Below are 21,645 nucleotides of genomic sequence, written 5' to 3' on the forward strand. Positions count from 1 at the left end.
ATTGTGGAGATTCTATTGGGTAGAAGAGATATGGAAAGATCCGCTTGGGGATGCAGAGATGGAAGGTGCATGATCTGGAGACAGCATTAATGTGACGGGCGAGGGTCAAGTCCGAGCTGAAAGTGCATCCTAGGTTTTTGACTGAGGGGGATGCAGTGGGCACCTGTCCTAATGAAGGTGGCCAAGTGATAGGTTGGGGAAGGAGAGCTGTTTTGCCGCAGATTCGGATTTAGATTTTTCCGGGGTTGAGGAGAAGGTGGCTGTTCGCCATCCAGAGGTCAATGTCTGAGAGGCAAGATGCCAGGTCTGGGTGGGGTAAGGAGGCAGAGTTGGGCATCTTGAGGATGATCTGAGTGCCATCAGCGTAGTTCTAACAAGTGAGATTGTGGGAGCGGATGAGCATAGGGAGGGGTGAAAGGTAGAGGTTGAAAAGGAGAGGGGAGATGGAGGCTCCCTGCGGGACTCTGTGGGGGACTGGGCGGGGGGCAGAGGAGAGTGGATAGATAAAGATGATTTGGGAGTGGTTGGCGAGGAAAGAGGTAATCCATCTGAGGGTGAAGTCCCTGATGCCTAGGTCAAAGATGGTTTGTAAGGATGGAGTGATTGATCATGTCAAACAGAGGTCAAGGAGGATGAGTGCGGCGCAGCCCTCAGAGTCTGCTGTTCTGTTGGATTCAGTTCCATGGAGGGGTCTGAATCCAGACTGGGCAGGGTCAAGAGGGCCGTGGGATCTGGTGAAGAGACTGAGCTGAGAGTATGCTGTGCGATCTAGTAATTTGGCTATGATGCAATTGTTAGAGATGGGGCGGTACTTGGAGGGAAGGAGGGGGTCAAGAGAGGGTTTTATTAGTAGTGGGTTGATGTGGGAAGTTTTGTAGGCTGTAGGGAAGATCCTATCTGTTAGTGAGTGGTTGATTATAGATCTGGCGAGGGTGCCTGCAAATGTGGAGGAGAGAATGGTTTTGAGGAAGGTCGGTGGCAAGGGTGTCCCAGGATCCTGAGGGGCAGCTATTGGAGAGAAGCCTTGAGAACTCCAGAGCAGACTGCAGAGAAGGAATTGAAGAAGGTGCATGCCGGGGGCAGGGGAGGTGGGAAGGTCGGTGATGGGGCCATAGAGGGTGATAGTTTAGCGTGGATGCTGAGGTTCCTTTCAATAGCAATGTTGAATTAATTGCCAGAAAGGGTGTTGCATAGTGCTTGGGAAACGGGGGGCGGAGAGGAAGAGCAGAGGGGGTCTTGAACACACAGATGGTCTTGTGGAGTTCTTTACAGAGGTTGTTTGCATTGGCAATGCGGGAGGTGTAGAAGGCATGTTTGGCTTGCCTGATTTCGAATTTGTAGGCTCTTGTATGTCTAGCAAGAGTGGCTTTGTTTTGGGCGGAGGAGTTGATCCGTCAATTGCGTTCCAGGTGATGGTTGAGGGTTTTGAAGGTTTTGAGGGGAGGGGTGAACCACCTGGGGAAAGGACCTGTGCGGTGGGGTAGGGGTTTCGTGGTGGTTCTGAGGGATAGGGGAGCCATTGGTCGAAATGGTCTTGGGAGGGGATTCTTTCTTGGAGGGAGAGATTGGGAAGGGAGGAAGTAGGGAGGATGATAAATCCGGGTAGATGAGTACCCTGTTCCAAAGCCGCATCCTGGGGGAGTCGCTAGGAGGGGAAGGGGAGAGGCAGGGAGGGAGGGCGTAGGAGTCAGACTTGAGAAGAAGATAGCAGAGCAATAGGTCCTAATGAGGGGGCGGGTGAGAGGATAAGATCAGGTTGGACGAGTTGAACACTACTTCGAAGGCTGTGATCTGCAATGTGTGTGGGGCCTGATATGAGTTGGGTCATATTGAGGACTTCCAGGTTGTCAAGTAGATGACGGGTCATGGGGCTGGAGGGAGCCGAATGTGATTAGTCGAAAATGAGAGTCGGACACAAGTTCGCCATGTTTTGATTAAAGACTTATTAAAGAAAAAGGGGGTTGGAAAAAGGCCTCTCTGACCCTGCTCTAAGAGGAGTTCCCTTCCCCTGGATATGTCTTTACTCCTTGAAATTTTCATATACCATATTTTTTAAGGGCCTCTTCTGGCCAGACAATACTTATACAATAATCATTTAACTTCACAGTCTTTGGGCTTCTCTTCGCCAACTGTAACACTTGCATATAACTGTTACGCTCACCTGTTATCCACGGGGACACCGCCCAGCCCTGGTTGGATGATTTGCACTCTCAAACCCTCTCCCGGTCCCTTGGTAATGCCTCTGGTTAAAGATGGGTCTGCAATATCGGAGAGCTGGATTCAATACCAGATTGTCTTTATGTTTTCCCACATCCATTGGCCTCAACTCCTTCCTCCCCCTTGGGCCTTCTCCTCATCTTAATATTGTGGGGGCGAGCGGCGACCAAGTTCCTTCACTGGTGCAAGCCCCCCTGTGGGAATCCAGGCCTGCTGCGACTCCATAGGTTTGCTGTATTACAGTCTTTATATGCAGTTCTTATGTTCCTCTTAGTTCGGATAATAATGTCTTGCTTCTTTCCTTTTAGGTATGGAAAGGTATTTTGGTGTTGTCATGCTGTTTGAAGATGAGCATGGGCCGGTAGGCGAAAGCGCGGTGTGTGCGATGCTGTCCGGTGAGTAATGCGCGATGCGTGGCGCTGTTTCGCCTTTTATTTTGCTAACCTGTGTCTTTTCTCTCCTTGCAGGTTGCAATGTTCCTCGCCGAGCGCCGTAATGTTCCAGCAATGATACTGACCAGGAGATGACTACCCAGGTAAGAATTGTGTGGCTTTCTTCGTTCGGTAGGAAACATAAGTAAACGCTTACTAATGCTGTCTTTCTTTCTCCTCTTTCCAGGTTATGCTATTCCAGGATGCATGCGGTGCCGCATGATGGAGTTCGTACCTTCAGGTGAGTGGAACTGAAGTCAGCGATGGATTGAAGACAGAATACTGTTCCAGGTAAGTTTTGTAGTGTTCTTTCTCTCTCTGCAGGTCCTTGGTTTTAGGTAAACTGGTATCAAAGAACTGGACATGGTGAGCGTTATGCTGCCCACAGCAGAATAACGCAAAGCATGTTCTGCTGTTTGGGTGTGGTTTAAATAGTCTCAGGTAAAGTAGTACAGGTAAAATAGTCCCAGGCCTGCCACACCCAAAAGACTAGACCGCATAGCTCAGTTCCTTGTAACTGAGCTATGTGCGTGCCTCCATGTTGGCTGAACTCCCCCCAAGTTAAATAGTCCCAAGTAAATAGTCCCATTCTAATGTTGGTCTTCAGGATGGTTATGAGCCTGGCGCCAAAGGTGCCAGGACTGACTCCAAGAGAGTCTTGGATGAGGTTGTAAGGCCTTTGACCTGGCCCTAACTGGAAGGCTGACTTGCCAGTGAGGGCCAGGGGCAAGGGCCTTGACAATAACACTCTGTCTACTTGCAATTTCCTTCAATTGACTGATTTACTCCCCAGCCATAATCCTATGGGTTTTCCGCCCACTCCGAAACGCGTCTGTATATTGCATTTGATAATGTATGTTCCCGATATATTATCTTTCTTCTGCTTGCTGTGTATTTGACACAGTGTACAACCACATATAAGCAAAAGGTTTGTTTGCAATCAATTACCCTTTTATCACACGTTCCTCTTAGGAGTACTGCCTGGCTTCAGCCGGGGTCTGTCTCTGTTATATATATATATATATATATATATAAGATGGCCGCTACAGAGTCACTCAGAGAGTCTTCAAAGGTTCTGTTATAGCCTGAGGGTCTGTAAAGGAGTAGGAAACTGAGGGAGAATGTGGGAGACAGTTTGAATTTAACTAGCAGGGGTTATTTCTCCATGTGTAATGGCGTGAGGTGAGATTTGTGGAGGATGGTTATTCCAACTGCCCTGCTGACTCTGTTGTGGGTGATCAGTGAGTAGCCTGGGTGGGAGGGGGCTTGTGTGCAGAGGGGAGGAAGTCATCAGAGGACCATGTTTCAGTGTTGAAAAGGATGTCTGTGTGTTCATCAGAGATAAGGTCAAAAATCATTCGTTTGTTTCTGGCGACCGATCTGGCATTGATAAGGATGCAAGAGAGGGGGTGAGGAAGGGAAAAGTCATGAGGGGGGGGGTGATTCATGGGGGGGGATGCTACGGGTAGAGAAGGGGGGACATGGGTGGGGTAAGAGGATGGAGAGGTTGAAAAAGGGGAGGGTGGGAGACGAGCATGAGGGGAGTGCATGGATGATTTCTGAAAGGTGGGAGTGTGGAGGTGCTGGGGGAAGTGGAGTTTCTTGGGGAGAGGAAGAGAGGATGGGCAGGCTTGAGCATGGGGGAGGGGGTAGGCGTGTAGCAGAGTGGTGAAAGATGCAGTTGCAGGGGCAGAGGGAGGGAGGAGTGCGGCGGGTGGTGGCTGCGAGTAGTGCGTCTTCTATGGCTGAGCCGAGGTGAGGGTGCCAAAGGTGTCTGGGTGATGGTGGGGGGGTCTACAGAGTCCCGAGTATTGGCCAAGGCTGTGCGGGCTGCACTTAAGGAAGTGAAGGTTGGGTGCCCGGAAGGGAGGGGCAGATGGGGCGGCGGGGTACAAGGGATGGTGAGGGTCGGCCAAGGGGCGTTTTCATGGGAGAGGAAGAGAGGATGGTCAGTGTTGGGGTTGGGCAGAAGGGGATGTTGGAGTGTGAGAGAGAGAAGAACTGGGTTTGAGGTGGTGGACTGGGCGAAGATTGCGGTGGCAGCGGGGGCTGCGGAATGATGGTCTTCTGTTCTGTGGCGGTGGGAGGGTCTGCTGAGTGGGGCGTTTGGCCAAGGCTGTCCCGGCTGTGCTTAGGGAAGCGAAAGTTGAGTATCAGACAGGAGGGTTTTGGGCTTGGAGAAAAGGGAGGGAAGGTGGAGGGGCTGGGGGGAGAACAAAGGGGGCTGAGGGGGAGGGGTGGGCAAGTAGAGTTACCAGGGGGCCGGAAGGGGTTGCTGGACAGGGTTGGGATAGTGCTGAAGGAAGGAGGGTTGGGGAACAGGAAGGAAGGTGGTGAATGAAGAGGGTCTTTCGGATGGAGGGAGGGGACTATCTGTGGTGCGTAAGTGGGAGAGGCACTGGAAGGAGAGGAGGTGGTGGGGTGGACTTCTGGTTCCTGATGCTCAAGAGGGATCCTCTGGTCTTCGAATTGTTCAGCATAGTGGAGGAATTGATTAGGAGTACAAGCGGATTCCAGATACACATTTAAATGACCCAATACACCATGGTGGTGGAGCTGGTGTTGCCCAGGAAAAAGATCAACACACTAACAACATCTATGAAAGCCAAGCAAACATCTTCAAAGTCCAAAAAAGCAGTGTGCCATACTTCCAAAGATTGTAAGTGATGTTTTACATGCCAGGAAGGCAGTGTCTAAGGGTGAAAGGGAAGGACTGAAGACCAAGGTCCTCTACAGAAGCCTGCGTGGTTCATGTTCTGTTCATTTACTACTAAGTAATCTTAGTTAAATCTAATCCTTTCGTTTTCTATTTGTTATGATAGACATCTTTGAAACATATCCTTGGCTCTGTGTTGTCTGTTGATCCCCTGCCATGACAGGATTTACATGGGGAAGTGGGGGCAGAAAATGGGATCTCAAATGGTGTGTTCAATAAAAGAAGGACACAAATAATCCACCCAAGATGTAAGATAGGGCCTAAAACGATCATTCAATAGATGTTTTACCAAATGCAATGGTCCACAATGTATTACCCTCTGAGGGATGAAGGAACTTGGAAACAATCCCAGAATAGATAGGTTTTCAACTTTCTGCAACAAGTCAGCCAGTCAAGTGAAAGATAAGCAGGTGACGTGCAATTTATTAGTGGCTATTTAGAAAGCCTGTTTGCCTATCTTTGCCGTTTTAACCTAATGAACTAATAAACTCATTTATGAACTGCTTTGTGAAGACACACAAAGGGCTCTCGAATGCAGCTAGGCTATAAACAAACCTCTAACGGGAGCAGCCATAATCCTAGTACTCTATTTAGAGTGTCTGACTTGCATGGCAAGTAATGCTAATGAGAGAATTACCACCTAATTCATAGAAGCGTTGTTTAAGGTAGACTAAAAAGCCTCACCTTCCTTCCATGCATCTAAAAGATAGGCAACATTTAAGTAAAACCTAGTTAAGGAGAATTCATCTTAAAGCGATAACACAATAAACAAAGTTAGGAGAGACACCATTCAAAGCCAGTCCAGAAATGCAGGGAACATACTGAGTGACAATAGAGAAAGATGTAAACCAAGGACATTCTGTCTCAGTATTGTTTCAGAAACACCTGCATGACATAGTGAGGACATGGAACCATACATTTGATTAATAGAGACAGATAGGAGGATAGTGGACTCTATGTGATTCGCCACAATCACATCTGGTTGAACCTCCCTCACACCTGAATCCCACCCACCAAACCTCTCTCCCGCATTGCCACCCTTCGAATACCTTTACCTTGAACCCCTACCACCTGACCCCACCGAGAAGTCTGCCTGCACTTCCACTCATACCTTTCCAAGTCAAGGTCAGATGGAGTGACGTCAAACGCATTAAGAATGAGGATAAAAAACAGGCCTAACCTGCCTCCAGTACAAACTTTAAAGCAAAGATGAAGCTCACCCGAAAACATGCAGTATAAAAACAGCAGACATAAAATAGGATTTCTAGCTCTACCACTTTAGAAACAAGAAGGATCCTTCCTAAGGAACTTAGCAATTATTTTGAGGAATTTCCCCATTGCTTTAAATATATAACTAAGCTTTAATTTTTCCTGATATTAAATTCATCAGATGAAGTCTTAACATAGGTTAGACTAGGAAGACAACAGATTTCAAGCCAGGGCAAAATAAATTGGAAGCAACGGTAGCAGAAATGATGGGGCACAAATCAGGAATCTAGGAAAGACCCACCTCTTTCAGTTTCTTGATTTCATCCTCTTGCTCCATACGTATGGTATTGGCCCGCTCTAGAAGGTACTGTGCACGCCGCTGGGCTTCCTCCTCCAGTTCACTCAACTTCTCATTCTTCTTCCGCAGCATCTCCTTTTGCTTCATTGTGTTTTTGCGCTCATTTACAGCATCCTGGAAGGAGAATGTTTTTTAACAGGACTTCAGGAACAAGGCATGATCAAGCTGGTTGTTAATGGATAATAATGCAGAAACCTCTGTAAAACAATAAAGTAAGATTTTATAATGCCGACTACTTTATTTGTGTAGCATTTGAATGTCACCTGAATGCTTAAGGGGTGTACAGAGCATGCATTCTAACTAGACAAAGTAATAACCTAAAGGGATTAGTTGGCACAACCAGAATTTAAACCGATGACCTTCAGGCTTCCGCCAGATCTCTGAAGCAGTCCTATTGGCCCACAAGCTACCATAAGACACAAATGCATAAGTCAACACTTGAGGAACGGTGGGTACAATAAAAAAAGATATATATGTGTTGCTCAATGTTGTGACTACTGTTCTCTTATTCTGAAGTCTTTCCAAAACTATGTAGGAGGTCAGTGTCTTTGGCACAGGGCCAGTAAACTCTTTTGATAAGTCATGAGAATATAAAAAGGATGCCTGAGTAAATGAGCAATGTAGCTCATGCTTGAGTCTGCACACCTCCTGCAACAGCTGACTTGCCTTTCCAGGTCTTCAACGCTCTATAAGCACTGGATGTTTAAGAGAGTGAAAAGGAGGGTGTATCATATAGGGGAGGGGCAATATGGATGTGCAGAGCAATAGTAACCACGCTGAGTAACTTATATTTCCTCCACAGATTTTCTGGCCCTTTCCTCATCTTGTGTGAGAAGAATTATTAGCATTTCAAATTAGATGAGTGAAGAGTAACATTATTTGAATAGCCAAACATTTTCAAAAGAACCGACTGACCAAACTTAACATCTGCTCGAGGGCTAGTTCCTGAGAAGTAATATTTTCAGAAAGCAGGAGGGCAGCCCAGGTTGCTGCTCTGCAAAACATCATCCAGGAAAAAAAAATGTTGATAAGCCATTGAGATGGCTTTCACCATCTTCCTCATTAATGACAGTATATATCCCTTCAAGCAGCAGAAACCTTGGCAGCTTATAGACAGGATGTGGACCTTTTCAGTACAAATGTCTACCTTTCTGTCTGAATGACTTCTCAAGCATATTTACCAAGCTCCTCTCTGTGGTTTTTGCTCACCCCAGGTTTCAGGGGAGTCCTTTCCAGAACTCTACTTTCAGAGCTCCTTCATGATGTGCTATAGCTTGTCCATGCTAGATTTCTCAGTGAATCAAAAAAGTATCTTGTCCCAGTACAGAGGATTTAGTTCTTATGGATAATTCTAGGCACTTTGCTTGGGTGGCGTGTCCTCCCATGGAGTTGGATTTTTGCCAACAGACCTACGACTTGGCAGTGGGAAAAGTGACAGTAATGGAAATACTGCACTGTTGCCACCATTTTTTGCTGCACCGCCAAACATTTAATGAGGCCCAATATGCATTGAAGACTGACCACAAAGAACCATATTCTTTGTGCAAGTCTATTCTTGTGTACATGATTTCTCTCTTTCACAGAGAAGCAACACATCATTAGCAAATTTACTGTAGATTTCTTCAAATTCCATTTCAGCTAATGAGATTTCACCAAATTTATTTCACCAAAAATGGTAGGGGAAATGGTATATGTCTAATGCATAATAGGTGGGGTGTGGGGTAAGGGTATAAATTAGGGTAGGGAGGGATGAGAGAGGGGCTGCGGGGTGGAGGGTTCTCCCCCGCATTATACAAAAAGAAAAAGTAGAACAAGTAAAAAGTAGATGTCGTTTTTGAGTTAAAAGGATTCGGTGAAATCTCTATTAAGTGAAACATTTCCAAATAAATCACATACTTCCCATTAGCAATGCCCTGTGCAGACATCTGAAGAAGAAACCTGTAGGGACCAAGGTACCAAGTGCGGGATGCACTGTAATATGAGAGTTAAGAACCAAGTTAAGTCATTGTATCACCTTCTTTCAGAAATTCAGAATGACACAAGACCAGTGCATATGAAGTGCCACACCAACATCTTTCCTGCACTACCAGTAAACATGATCATGAAACTTATTCTGCTTCATTTTTAATGCTGTCCAGCACAGGTTATAGTTGAGAAGGTATAGGTCCAATTCATCCACCCCTCCTCTCCCCCCGACAGGACTGATGCAAATCTAAATCCATTGTTAGTCTGGTGCTGGTCTACCAAGAGAGCATCCCATACTGCCTTGATGTCTTATGCCACTGTGTCATCACATACTGGGCCAGAAGCGAGTAGATGGTGGAGGCAGAGAGGTCAGGGGAAGCTTAAGGCGGGTGGGTAAGCAATATAGTGCTCTATCGAAGGATGTGGATAAGTCAGTGAACCAGTCTGCAAGAGCACCATAGGGGTGACGTTCTCCATTTCTCAGCTTACGCTCGACTTTAAAACAGTCAAAATCTACTAGGGGCCCTTGTTGCGTTATACCCTTGGAGGACCAGATGCCAGAATTCGCCAATGGATAGTTGCTGAAGTGAAGTATCTTTAGCCAGGCCTAGGTGGAAGGAAGGTTCCTCCAAGACCTCCAGAGGCAGATGTATAGCACACCTATCCATCTGCTCTACGATTTTGTGCTGAAGAACAAGAGAGGACAGCTACTGTTCAACTGTCTGAAGGCCAAATCTGCATTTCGGAAACCTCTTTATTACAAGCCCTGTTAATCCTTGTCCAAGGAATGTGAAACTTGGAAATCAACCAAAGCAGCGGATTTCACCAACAAGTTCCATTCAATAAACCTCCTTGGGAGATCGATACATAGACACCAGGTATTTAGCCAGGGCAGGATACAATAAAGGGGATTCCAGTACTCAGGCTTCCAGAGGGATTAAGGAACGAAGACTCCTTTGGTTTTGGGCGGTTTACAAAAATCAGACCAAATGGCTTTTCTGGAGGCGGGTGGGAGGCCTAAAGCCTCAGGGCTTTTAGCATACCCCCCCTCCCCAAGCAGTACATAAGGAGGGAGTGGCAGCTCCTCAGAGGAGGAGGTGGTGTCAGCTATATGAGTGCCCCTTTCAGCCACATCTGATTCCACAACTGCAGAGGGAAGCACTAGAGAATATTCATCAGGACTATATCTTGAGGTTCAACCAGGGCAGAAAGACCTTATCCCTGAGTTTGTTTGTCGAAAGTGTCCAGAGGCCGATTTGACTCCAATCAAGAGGAAATTAAGGAGGCCACCTTCTCCTCTGATGAGCAATGGAAGGTAATGGTTGAGTGGGGGCAATCAACAAAGGGCTGGGACTGGAAGAGGCTCCTTGAAACACCAGGGCAGAGGGTGCTGGCAGCTCATTTTATATGTTGAAAATCACTGGCCGAGGACACAGAACATAGTTAAAAACATGTCCAGTAGCATGCACTTATGAGGATACAGCTGCAGGACTGGCAAAAATGAAGCAGAGTAGTCTGGGGGTCTCTGGATGATAATCTACCTCCTGATCAATGATAGGGAGCCCCGCATCCTCCAAACACTAAAGACCATGCATAAACATTCTCTGGTAACTGGATATTTCTTGGACTCTCTCCTTTCCTTATGGAGCCTCTTTTTCAAGAACAAAGACTCTAGTACCGGTGAGTCAGGCCTGGTATGCTTGGAATCGTGCTCCCTCTTTAGGATACTCTGGTGCTTATCTGCAGCACTGGCTATGGATATGGTACCCTTGACGGTGGGACCAGAGCGAACAGGCACTTAGGTGGCTGTTTATGGAGGGAGCGAGGCTCAACCTCTAAAGGACGGACTGAGGGTATCACCAATGACTATTGTGGGGAATCAGCAGAGGCCGGACCAACCCTAGGGTCAGCATGACATGTGCGGTGCATTGTTGAGGTCTTGGAGCACCTCTTCATTACCTGGGGGATTACCCATGCTAACATGAAACTATTTATTGGCATCCACATCTGAAAAATAATGTGTACAATATTTCCTTTTGCTCTTAACACTCAGGTTCTTTGAAAGAGTCTTCATTAGACAAATCTAAGATAGCCTCCTCCTTTCTTGCTAGGTTACGTGGCATTTGCATAGCACCTAATGCCACGTGTTATGGCTTCGAAGCACTGTGATTTCAATGGCCCTTGGACAGACCATGGTCTGAACAGATATGAAACCCTGCAGAATCGCATTGGATGCAAGTGGTTGATAAACTTTCGGAGTAATACAGATAATAGCTAATGTGAATAGTGCAACAGCAAATAATAGGCTGAGGTGAAGCGAATTTAGGATTAAGGAGGAAGGTGTCAATGAGTATGTGACAGCTGGGACCATATTTTTTGTGGGACTCAGTTGTATTTTATGGGGCACAGCGCTGGGTGGAAAGAACTAGATTAAGTTTCTATATCTGCCACCAGCAGCAATTTGTTACAGTTGTAGGATCTGTTCAGCAATGTTTTTGGAAAGTAATCACAGTGAGGGGTAGGTGGTTGCATACAAGTAACCATTTTTCTAATATTGTGAGCCAGTATCCAGAATGTCTAAGAAAAGGAAAAGTGAAATTGTCAGATAATGAGCCAGAATGTGGCCCAATAGAATATACCAGTCGAGTCCAATCTTGTTCTGGTGGAGGAATTTTCCACCGGTGATAGATGTTGGATGACACAACAGTTGCTGCGCTCATTCGAGGGGTTGAGAGCGTAAGATAGAAGTCAGGCACATCAAGGCTGTGTCAGTAGGTCATAGAAACAGGTTAGGGGTCTAGGTGATTCACAGTGTATCTTGTGACAGGCATCTATAGGTTTCTAAGATATTCAATTCAATCTGAATATTGGTGTGCGACTATTCCATCCACACTGATGTTTAATCTAGGAGATGTGAAATCCTGAATGCAAGAGGGGTACGTAACCTGCTTATAATATTAAATACCGACATTAAAAAGCACTACCTCTCATCGCCAATGTAATATAATGTAATTGAATAATTGATTTTCACACGTTGAGCACAGACTCATATAGAGGTACAGAAGTACTACACTGACCCAATCGAGGCCCCGGAACAACCCACTAGTCACTAGTGCATGTCACACAGGAGAGGGTAAAACTGTACCTTTCCTTGTGGAAATGTACAGTTTTTACCCTGCCATCTTGTGTTGTATGAAACATACTTGTACCCTCTGTGATAAATCCGATGGACTCATCACGGATTCCCTGGAAGGACCTCCTTCCACGTGGCCAGCGGACAGCAGCCGCTACCTGGGGGTGGTTATATGGGGGGGGGGGGTCACAGGGGAGACTACAGGGGAGAGGGAATGATTCCATCCTTTGAGACACAGTATCCCCCCTTTTCCCTGATGAAGACCCTATAATACCCAAGTTCTTGATGGCTTGTTGCCACCCAACAATTTCCCCTTACTGTGAAAATCAGAAACCCCTTACTTTATGTCACTCTAGATAAAACTTATGTATACCTCAAACATTCACAACACACATAAAACATCTTCCTTTTCTGAGATTTCTTTATGTGAAGTTTTTGGGCAGCACCATTTTGAAAATCCAATTGCATCTATGGACTTCAGCTCCCATAAAGCCTCAAGTATTGAGATGAAGAAGAGCAGGTAAGAGTTAATGCAAACTAAGCAAAGTCCAAAGACTAACGTCCAGACTAGTTGTTTCATTCAAGCTATATTGCCCAGGGCATTTAAAAGTGGCAACCGCAGTATCCACCAAGGCAGTACGAGAGAGAACTGTAGAAGAGAAGACTGGCACGTTCATTCGGCTGCATGCAAATGCGAATTACAGACCACGGGTGGCGTGAAGGAAGGAGAGGCTCAGCAGGCATACCTGAAGGACCGCGGGAGCAACAGAAAGCACAGCAGAGCTGCTGGAGGTACGGTCGAGTCAGGATACGGGGTTCTCCGGACCGGGCCACAGAATGAAGCCGGCAAGTGAACGTGGAGCTGCAGGAGACGCCGAAGAGACACCCGCAACACATAGGAAGCCAATCCAGGGAGGAAGCTTCACCACAGAGGCACGCCATAAGTCAGAGACACCACAAACTACTGGTGAGTCTGCTCAGAGCCATTGGGGATCCCGGTGCGTACCAACAAAGAAACAAGCAAATGAACGAATTATGCAAGAGTGATATTTTGGACAATACACAAAGGCAATTTAAACACAGGCATAACCTGATGTTGAATCAATGTTTAAAACAAAGAAGATTTGAATACTGACAAGACAAAGAGCAGCAACGAATATACCAGGGGATCTAAAAAGGCCATAAAACGAAGTCCTGGCAGTCAAATACACAAGACATTTGAAACTATATAAAACACATTCAGGAAAGATACCTGTCAGGGAGATCGAGCAGGGAATATGAAGAGCCCCATGAAAGGATTCCTGCTAAAGGAGAATAGCAGGTAATCACCAAAGAAGAAATGCATACAAGAAGCACTGGCAGCCAAATCTACATGGCTGGGAAATATACCAGGGCAGCTAAGGAAACACATAAGAAGATTCCTGGCAGAGGAGTATGCCAGGAATTCCACCAGAGTTGTTGAGAAAAGGTTAACAGTGATATAAAATATCTGGCAGGGAAGTATACCAGGGAATCTGGAAAGTACATGAAAGAAGTTCTGATATGTAAATGCAATAGCCAAACCTGTAAGTTTATAGAACAAGAACCTTGTGAATCCAATATAAAGACATTGGGCCTCATTACGAGTCCGGCGGTAACCGCTGCGGTAAAAACGCCTGGTTACCGCTGGGCTCGTATTACCATTCCGCCTCCGTGACTCCTGGAATTACCAGGGCATTACAGCCCCGGTGTCCCGGGAGTCACGGAGGCGGAATGGTCTTAATACCCATTCCCAGTGAGTCCCATAGGACTCAATGGGAATGGGGAAGTGGAAACACCAGCAGCATCTCATGATGGTGCTGGTGTTTCCACGTCCGCCTACAGGAAGGAGGGGTTCAACCCGCCAGGTCAGACCTGGCGGGAAGATCACCTTCCCCCTACAGGGGTCGGGATCGGGAGGTCCTGAATTAACAGTGGGTTTACCGCCACGACCCGTAATGAGGCCCATTGTTGTTCAAGAGAAACACTTTTGCTACAAAGGCCTTGTTGGATATTATGGAAAATATTGTGTGAAATAGAACTTTATGAATCCAGTGTAAAAGCATCAAGGAATTGTTGGGTTGTTTAAAAGAGACACATTTGCCATCATACTAAAAATCCAGGGGAGGGGAACCAACCTTTGGAGTCAAGGGATTTTCCTTGGATTTATCTTTATGTTTTAATTATGAACACTTTTCCACTAAATGCATGTCAGTGATATTTCCTTGCATTCTAGTGTGAGGGTCAGGTTAGATAGAATGTTTTGGACACAAGGACGGTTTCTAAGTTACTAACTACTTGACACAGACTGATTCTTACTTTTAGTTTTTCAAGTAGGGAACCTTCTTCCTTAGGATAGGGCTAGAGAGGTATTTTCCCAATGCATTTATGTTAAATAAAATGTCGAACAATGAGAATATTATAATTTTGTGTCAGCTCTCATTTCTGACCCCTCACCCACAAGAAACAGTCATGGGCATGTTTCTGCAGAATAGCTCTGCACCTCATTAACATAGGATAAAAACAATACAGAATAAATTTAGCAAAGGTGTTCAAGTGCCATAGATGACAGCTTATTCTTCTCTTCTGATAAGAACCCCCTCCAGTCTCACCACACAGGTAAGTGTTGCCCAGGAAATATGTTGTGGTACCTACTGAACTTAGAGCATTGACTGAGAAAATAATAAAACGAAATGTTACGCTTCTTCTGTTTCCAGGTCCTTCCCCATGAGAGAAAAGCAGAGAGAAAGTTTCTATTAGATACAAGTTACACATTTACCTCATGACTCTAAAACGCATAGGGCCTCATTACACGGACGGCGGTAACCATGGCGCTATTAGCGCCATGGTTGCCGCCGGTATTTTACCGATTCCGCCGTGGTGAATGGGGGAATTACCGCCCCATTCCAAGGTTGCCGGTGCGGTAATTCCCCATTCACCAAGGCCCTTCCCCATTTCCATTTCTGGCTCAATGGGAATGGGGAAGGAGCAAATAACGGTACCGCTATTAGCGGTACCGTTATTTACCCTGAAGTCCCTCAGCGGGTCCCTTCCTTAACGTGTGGTCTGGCCACACGTTAAGGACGGGACCCGCTGAGGGACCTCGTAGTATGGCGCTAAGGGATTACCGGCACCGGTGCCCTTACCGGTGCTGGTAATCCCTTAGCGCCATCTGTGTAATGAGGCCCATAGTTTATGTATAATTTACGGATACAAAATATGCATATTCAAATTAACTCTCTTGAAGAGAAAATTACAATGGGCCTCATTAAGAGCAGCCAAAAATAGTGGTAGTGCAGTGGTAACGTGGGTTACCTCTGAATTATCTCCACATTACCACACCACCTAACTATGAGTTTGGAGGTAAGGCTGGAGGAGAAACCTCCAGCAAAATGCTGGAGGTAATTCCTCCTTTACAGCTGAAAAAAGGCCAAATTGGCAGATTTACCTGCTGGCGGAATTACCAATGGTGGTAATTACACCGAAATGCCCAATAACACCACCTACCACCACTTGCAACCTGGCGGTAATTTCCGTCGGACAAAGTGGTGGTAACTGTAAATCTGTTTGAAGCCCAATATGTTTTACTACTACCCCAGCAGCCCACGCTTTGCCCATTTATGTTGCCAGAAGAAGGTCCTAGTAAGCTAGACCGAAACATTTCATAATAGTGGTCTGCTTGAAAGAAATATACAATTGAATCTACTGAAGAGAGAGTGGAATGCTAAGAAACTATGCAGCACAATAATTCTGCATTGTGTTACTATTTGTTTTTGCTAAACATGTCCAACAATGTATTTCGTGTTCACAAATGTAAGGGCAGGTTCGTGGCTAACTAGGTAATTCACAAAATTATTGGTAATTGAAAACCCGTTTTTCAATCTCTGTTACGTGGTATATATATATATATATATATACATATATATATATATATATATTTGAAGAAGTATCACAAGAAATAAGTTTCCTTGTTTGATATATATATCATGAGACACCCAACAGTTTTGAGTTTTATTATACATAATGCTACCCAGGTCATCTGTTGTGTCTTTTCTCAAATAACTGACACCATCTGATGGTTTTTACAGTCAAAGGGCCTCATTACGACCCTGGCGCTCCCGGTACGGGACCGGCACTCTTCATTACGGGAGAGCCTATTACGAGGTTCCCTTTGCGGGACCCGGAACAGACGTCTGGTAAAACCAGACGTCCTTTCCGGGTCCCGCGAGGAGAAGAGGGAGCTAATAACGAGCCGCTAGTAACGTGCCCGTTATTACCTCCCTCCCCATTCCCATTGAGCCCTATAGGGGCTCAATGGGAATGGGGAATGGTTCCTTCAAGGAGGAATTACCGGATCCTCCAATGTTGGATTGACCCGGTTATTCCTCATTGAAGGAACCCGGTATTGGAGCCCGGTATGGAGGCAGCCATGGCACTAATAGCACCATGGCTACCTCCATACTCGTAATGAGGCCCAATGTGTCTCCATCACACTTCACAGAAGGTGATGTGTGCAGATAAAGCCAAACAGGGAATTTTACTATGAAGATCAGAGTTCTCCTGAACTGATAGCCATAAGGACCGATCAGTGCCACCAAAATAAATGAAGGTAAGTGGAGCAAAAAGGCTTCACTTGCCTCCAAAAGTCAGGAACAATTCAAAGCAATAGCAAAAAGGTAGGGTGCCTAGTCACTAAGTGTTTCTTGCCTAGAGGGTGGAACGTAGGTGAGAAGCGTTGTTTGGTCAGAGATAGGTGGGCTGCAGTGTGAGGCTTCATTACAATCATCTATGCATGCAAAAGGTATTCTTTTAGATTATATTAACAGATAATTTTCAAGTTTCTGGTGTTTCCGAGTCTGGGAGGTCGGAATATGGTAAAGATTCAGTGCTGGAGAAACACTATTTCACTTCACTTTTATGTTTAAAAAAAGAATTGCCAGGTCCACAATCTTTTTAAAACTCATGCATATAATAAACATGTTCTTTCCTCTTTTTTGCAGTGGATGGGGGTCATTATGAGTAAGGCAGTAGGGGGTTAACGGCACCGGTAAGGATGCCGGTGCCGTTAACCCCCTACCACCACATTCCGACGTCCCTTAGCGGGTCCTACCAGGACCGGCTGGTCTGACCAGGCGTTTTTAGCGGGACCCGTTAAGGGACCATGGAGCTAATAACGGGCCCGCTATTTGCAGGCCCGTTATTAGCTCCTTCCCCATTCCCATTGAGCCCTATGGAAGCTCAAATGGGAATGGGGAATGGTTTTCAGAATGGGGACCTACCGGGTCCTCCAAGGTCGGAATGACTCAGTAAGTCCCCATTCTGACTACTCGGACACGGGTTTGGAGGCAGCCATGGTGCTGAAAAGCACCATGGCTGCCTCCAAACTCGTAATGACCCCCGATGTCTTCGTTACTTACCTGCATTGGTATCCGTCATAGATTCACATGCTTGAATTTTCCCCATTGTCAAGTTATTTTAGAAATATATATATATATATATATATATATATATATATATATATATATATATATATATATATATATATATATATATATATATATATATTTTAACTTTTCCCCTAGGAAACAGCAATACTGTTTGGCCATTTTGCCTGTACAGGCACTCACTTATGCGTACTCTCTTGGTGAACGCATATGGAGTGTGCTCCAGGTAGCTGCACTGCATATGCCCTTCATGGCCACTTCCACCTGGAGAGCCATTGCAGATGCTCTCCCTCTGATTGAATGGGTAGTAGCTGGGCGGGTAAGTGGGTTGCCTTTCATTTTGGGGCAAAGGGTAATGCAATCTAACCACCCATTTGGCATGGGCCATTTCGGAAATGCGTTGGCTCTTACACAGCACCATGAGTGAAAAACGATCGAGGCGATGCTCTAAAAATGCCAGTGCGCTGCAAGTAGAATTTGAGTACTCTAACAGATCTAGCAAGAGCGTGGCAGATCCTGCGATGGAGGCATGAATGCCAAAGGCAGTTGGAGGTACGATGTGTTCTGACCTAGTCCTTTAAGAAGACTGTAAACGAGGATCCGTAGATAAGGCTTGTGGCGTGATCACCACTAAGACAGCGACCTCATCAGAGAGGAAAAAAGATCGCATTTGTGGATGGGCTCGTAAGGAGGAGCCGTTGATGTTGTGAAAACTGTGTCAAGACTGCACTTAGAGTCGGTGATAGCACTGGTAGGAAGGCCGTCGGAAAACCCCTCCTGAAGGTTTTAACTGCAGGGATGGAGGGATAGGATGCAACTCCAGGACCTCTGGAGTAAGGTGCGATGTGGGAGAGGTGAACCTTGACAGTATCCTGCGACCGGACCGATGTAGCCAAGTGAATCAAGTCAGGCACCAATTTGCATACTGTGGCGGACCGTGGGTCGAATTGGTGTGTCCCACCTCAAGTTGTAAACAGTTTTCCTTTGTCATGTGGCGAGCGTGGGGGTGCCCTGGAAGGTTGAATAATATCCCGATATCTGTCTGGAAATGTAGGGTTGGTGTGTCTTTGTAGTTCAACAAGCAAGCCCTCGGAGAGAGAATAACGCAGGGTGTGGTGAAGGATTTGCTTGTTCTGTTGCAATAATAGCGTGTGGTGCGCTCTGATATGGATGGGCGTGGGACTCGCCATGTGTAGGAGAATTGGTTACCACGCTTGCCGTGCCCATGCCGGTGTTATTAAAACCATCCTGTAGAGTTTTCTTATTAGCCGCAGTACCCTGACTAACCAGGTTATAGTCAGGAATGTGTCTGGGGACTCGCCTGTCTATGCTAGGGAGAAGAAAAGCCCAGTGAGTCCCTTCCTGGACCTGGATCAGAAGAGAAGGCATTCACTGTTGTTCCTGGTGGCAAAGAGATCGATGTGGGGGCGACCTCATCCTCTAAAAATTTAATTGGACCTCGACCCATACAAGTTCTCATTTGTAGGACATGGAGAAAATCCCTGCTCAATTGATATGCCAGGATGTTGCTGTGTCACTGCAGAGGTTGTATTGTCCATCTGTACAGTGACCACCTGCCCTATGAGAACTGGTTGAAAGGGTTTCAGCACCCCTCAAATGATTCTGAATTCGGGGAAATTGATGTGCAAATCTGGCTTTTTGCGTGGACCATGTGCCCTTGGCAGGCAAGTGTCCGAGATGAGTGCCCATCCTGGCAGGGACGCAACTGCCTTGAGAAGAAGCATGGATGTGGAGGCCTGAAAAAAGTCATCACTTGCTCAAGGTTTTTTGTTCACCCACTACCAGTGTAGAGCTTGGTGGAAAGGGTGTGACCGGTGCACAAAGTCTTGTAACGAAGCTGATGCTTAATTCCATTATTGGTTGAGTTCTTCCTGTATTGTATTGGTCTCCCTCTCAACCTGCAAGAAAGAACCAGCAGTATACATTATGACAACCTGCCCAGCAGGGAGTTGTAGTGACGTACCATGCTCGTGTGTGTTTTTAAGAACCCTTTGACCAGCTGGGAATTTTCTTGGATGAAGGTCTGGTGTGCAGAATGTGAGCATCTGGTTCTACCCTCAGGAAGAGAGCATTATACGCAACATAACTACTGACGTTTCGCGATTGGTGGAGAAAAACTAGATTTGTGACTGTCTCTTGTCTGATGGACCACTCTGGCTGTCCGTACCTTCGAGTTTGCTTTGATGAGCCAATTAGCAAGGTATGGAATAGTACACCTGCTCTTATTAGGTGCGCCGCCACCAGAGCGTGAAATTTGTTGAAGAACCTCGGGACTGACCATAGGCCACAGTACCCAGAACTGATAATGCTTGTCCCCTTACTGTAAACCCTAGGTAGGGCTAGTGCGTTGATCAATGGGTATGTGGAAAATATGCCTCGTTTTGGTGGATTGTAGCTAGAAGACAGCCCTTCAGAAGCCAAGGGAGGCCCGGTTGTGGTGTGTTCATTTTGAACCTTATGCGCTTTATTATAAGGTGAAAATGCACAGCTATAGGACCGAGTGTCGCTGTCGGTCCTTTTTCTTTAACTAGAAAAAGGCGTGAAGAGAATCTCTTCCCAACTTGATTGTGAAGAGCAGCCTTTATAGTGGCCTTTTATAGCAATTTGTCCAACTGGGGCTTGAGCTGGCGTGTGTATTGCGTGCACATGATTGTAGGGCTAGCGGCCATGTGAGGCAGTCGATGATGAGTTCTTCGTTTATTGTTTTTAGCACCTACTTGTTGGGCGTGATCTTTTACCATGGATGCAGGCGCTGACTGATCCGCCCTCCAACCGGGGTGCTATGTGGCAGTGGATGGTGCTTCAAATCCATTTTATTTGGACGACTGGGCCCTTGTCTGTGCTGTCCCACGCCTGCCTCTCTACATCATGTATCTGGAGGACAGCTGGTATCTGTCAGGGGTAGATTTGTTGACCTGGCCTTTCGCGTGGAATACGGCTTGTTGTTGGAACGAAACTTCCCTGATCCGTCACAAAAGGTACGCCCTACTTTGTTGTTGTCTCTCAGTGAACTGATGGCACTGCCTGCATCAGTGTCCGATTTAATAACCTTCCATTGATCATTAACCTTTTTGCCAAAGGGGTCTTGGCCTTCGAATGATGTGTCGAGGATCTGCGCCTGCACTTCAGACCTGAAGTTGGCTGCATCCATGGCTGATTGGCCCCTGAGGCCTGCTCCATGAGCCATCTGCCTGACCCAGACTCCTCCGCTGAATGAATCCCCTTGCTTCGTCTTAAGTTTGGTCGGCGCGTGCTCCACAAACTTTGACCCCTTGTTCCACAATTCCCTTTCTTATCTCGCTAATCATGGTGAGGACACTGTCCAAATAGAAGGATGTAGAAGCCAAAACCTCCCTGCCTACATCTTGGAGATTCCTGCCTTCCTTGTCAGGTTGCCACAGTGATGACAGAGTCAAGTTTTATGGGGCCGTGTATTTCTTTGCCAGTGTAGCTGCAGTGGAGGGAGTGGAAACTGGATTGGCCAGGATCTTCTCCGCTGCATCCCGTATGGTGTCTAGAAAGGGTACGGCCTTCCCCCTTATTTTGTGTCTGTGCTGATAGAGTACTGACTTCTATTCTGCACAAGATACTTGGTGATCGAACATTATTGTTGCAATGGAAGGAAGCAATGCTGATTGGCAGTAAAGAAATTCCTGGGAATCACGTCTCTCTTGCGTCTGAACAACGTGATCCTCCGACTTGTCAGTATCTTGTTGGGGTGAGCTCTGGGGGATTTCCCCCTCTTCAGTCTTGTACAACTTCGCTTTTTAAGCCCTGGATCTTGCCAGTAGGCTAATGATATGATATATGATATATTATATTTATAGCGTGCCTATACACAAGTGTTTCAAAGAGCAATAAGAAATAAAGTGACAGAAATAAAGGTACCCTTTTGGACTGTGGCAGAGAGAGACGCTAATTTGCCTTTGTTGCAGTGAAGCGCCCGTCCGTTCCCAATGTAGGGAGATATTCCTCTGACTCCTAGTTGCTGTAACAACAAGGCTTCAGTATCTGCAGAGAGCAAGTACACTGGAGTACACTGGAGGGCTGTGCTCTTTGGGCACAGACTGTGGCCTGCCTTCTCCTATGTCAGAGAATTCCTCTTGCAAAATGATGTCTGTAAGTTTAATAAT

General features: G+C 46.2%; 1 protein-coding gene across 1 annotated transcript in view; it reads right to left on the reverse strand.

Moving 5' to 3' along the window:
• The window catches only part of CFAP45 (cilia and flagella associated protein 45), a 368,333-nt gene that overhangs the window by 259,159 nt on the left and 87,529 nt on the right, over positions 1-21,645 (reverse strand). Inside the window, exon 5 of the mRNA XM_069604692.1 lies at positions 6,875-7,045. Within this exon, the coding sequence (XP_069460793.1) occupies positions 6,875-7,045 (171 nt within the window). The remainder of the gene's footprint in view (positions 1-6,874; positions 7,046-21,645) is intronic.

This window comes from Ambystoma mexicanum, chromosome 1p (assembly GCF_040938575.1).
Source record: "Ambystoma mexicanum isolate Mex_15411 chromosome 1p, UKY_AmexF1_1, whole genome shotgun sequence".
Classification (NCBI taxonomy): Eukaryota; Metazoa; Chordata; class Amphibia; order Caudata; family Ambystomatidae; genus Ambystoma; species Ambystoma mexicanum.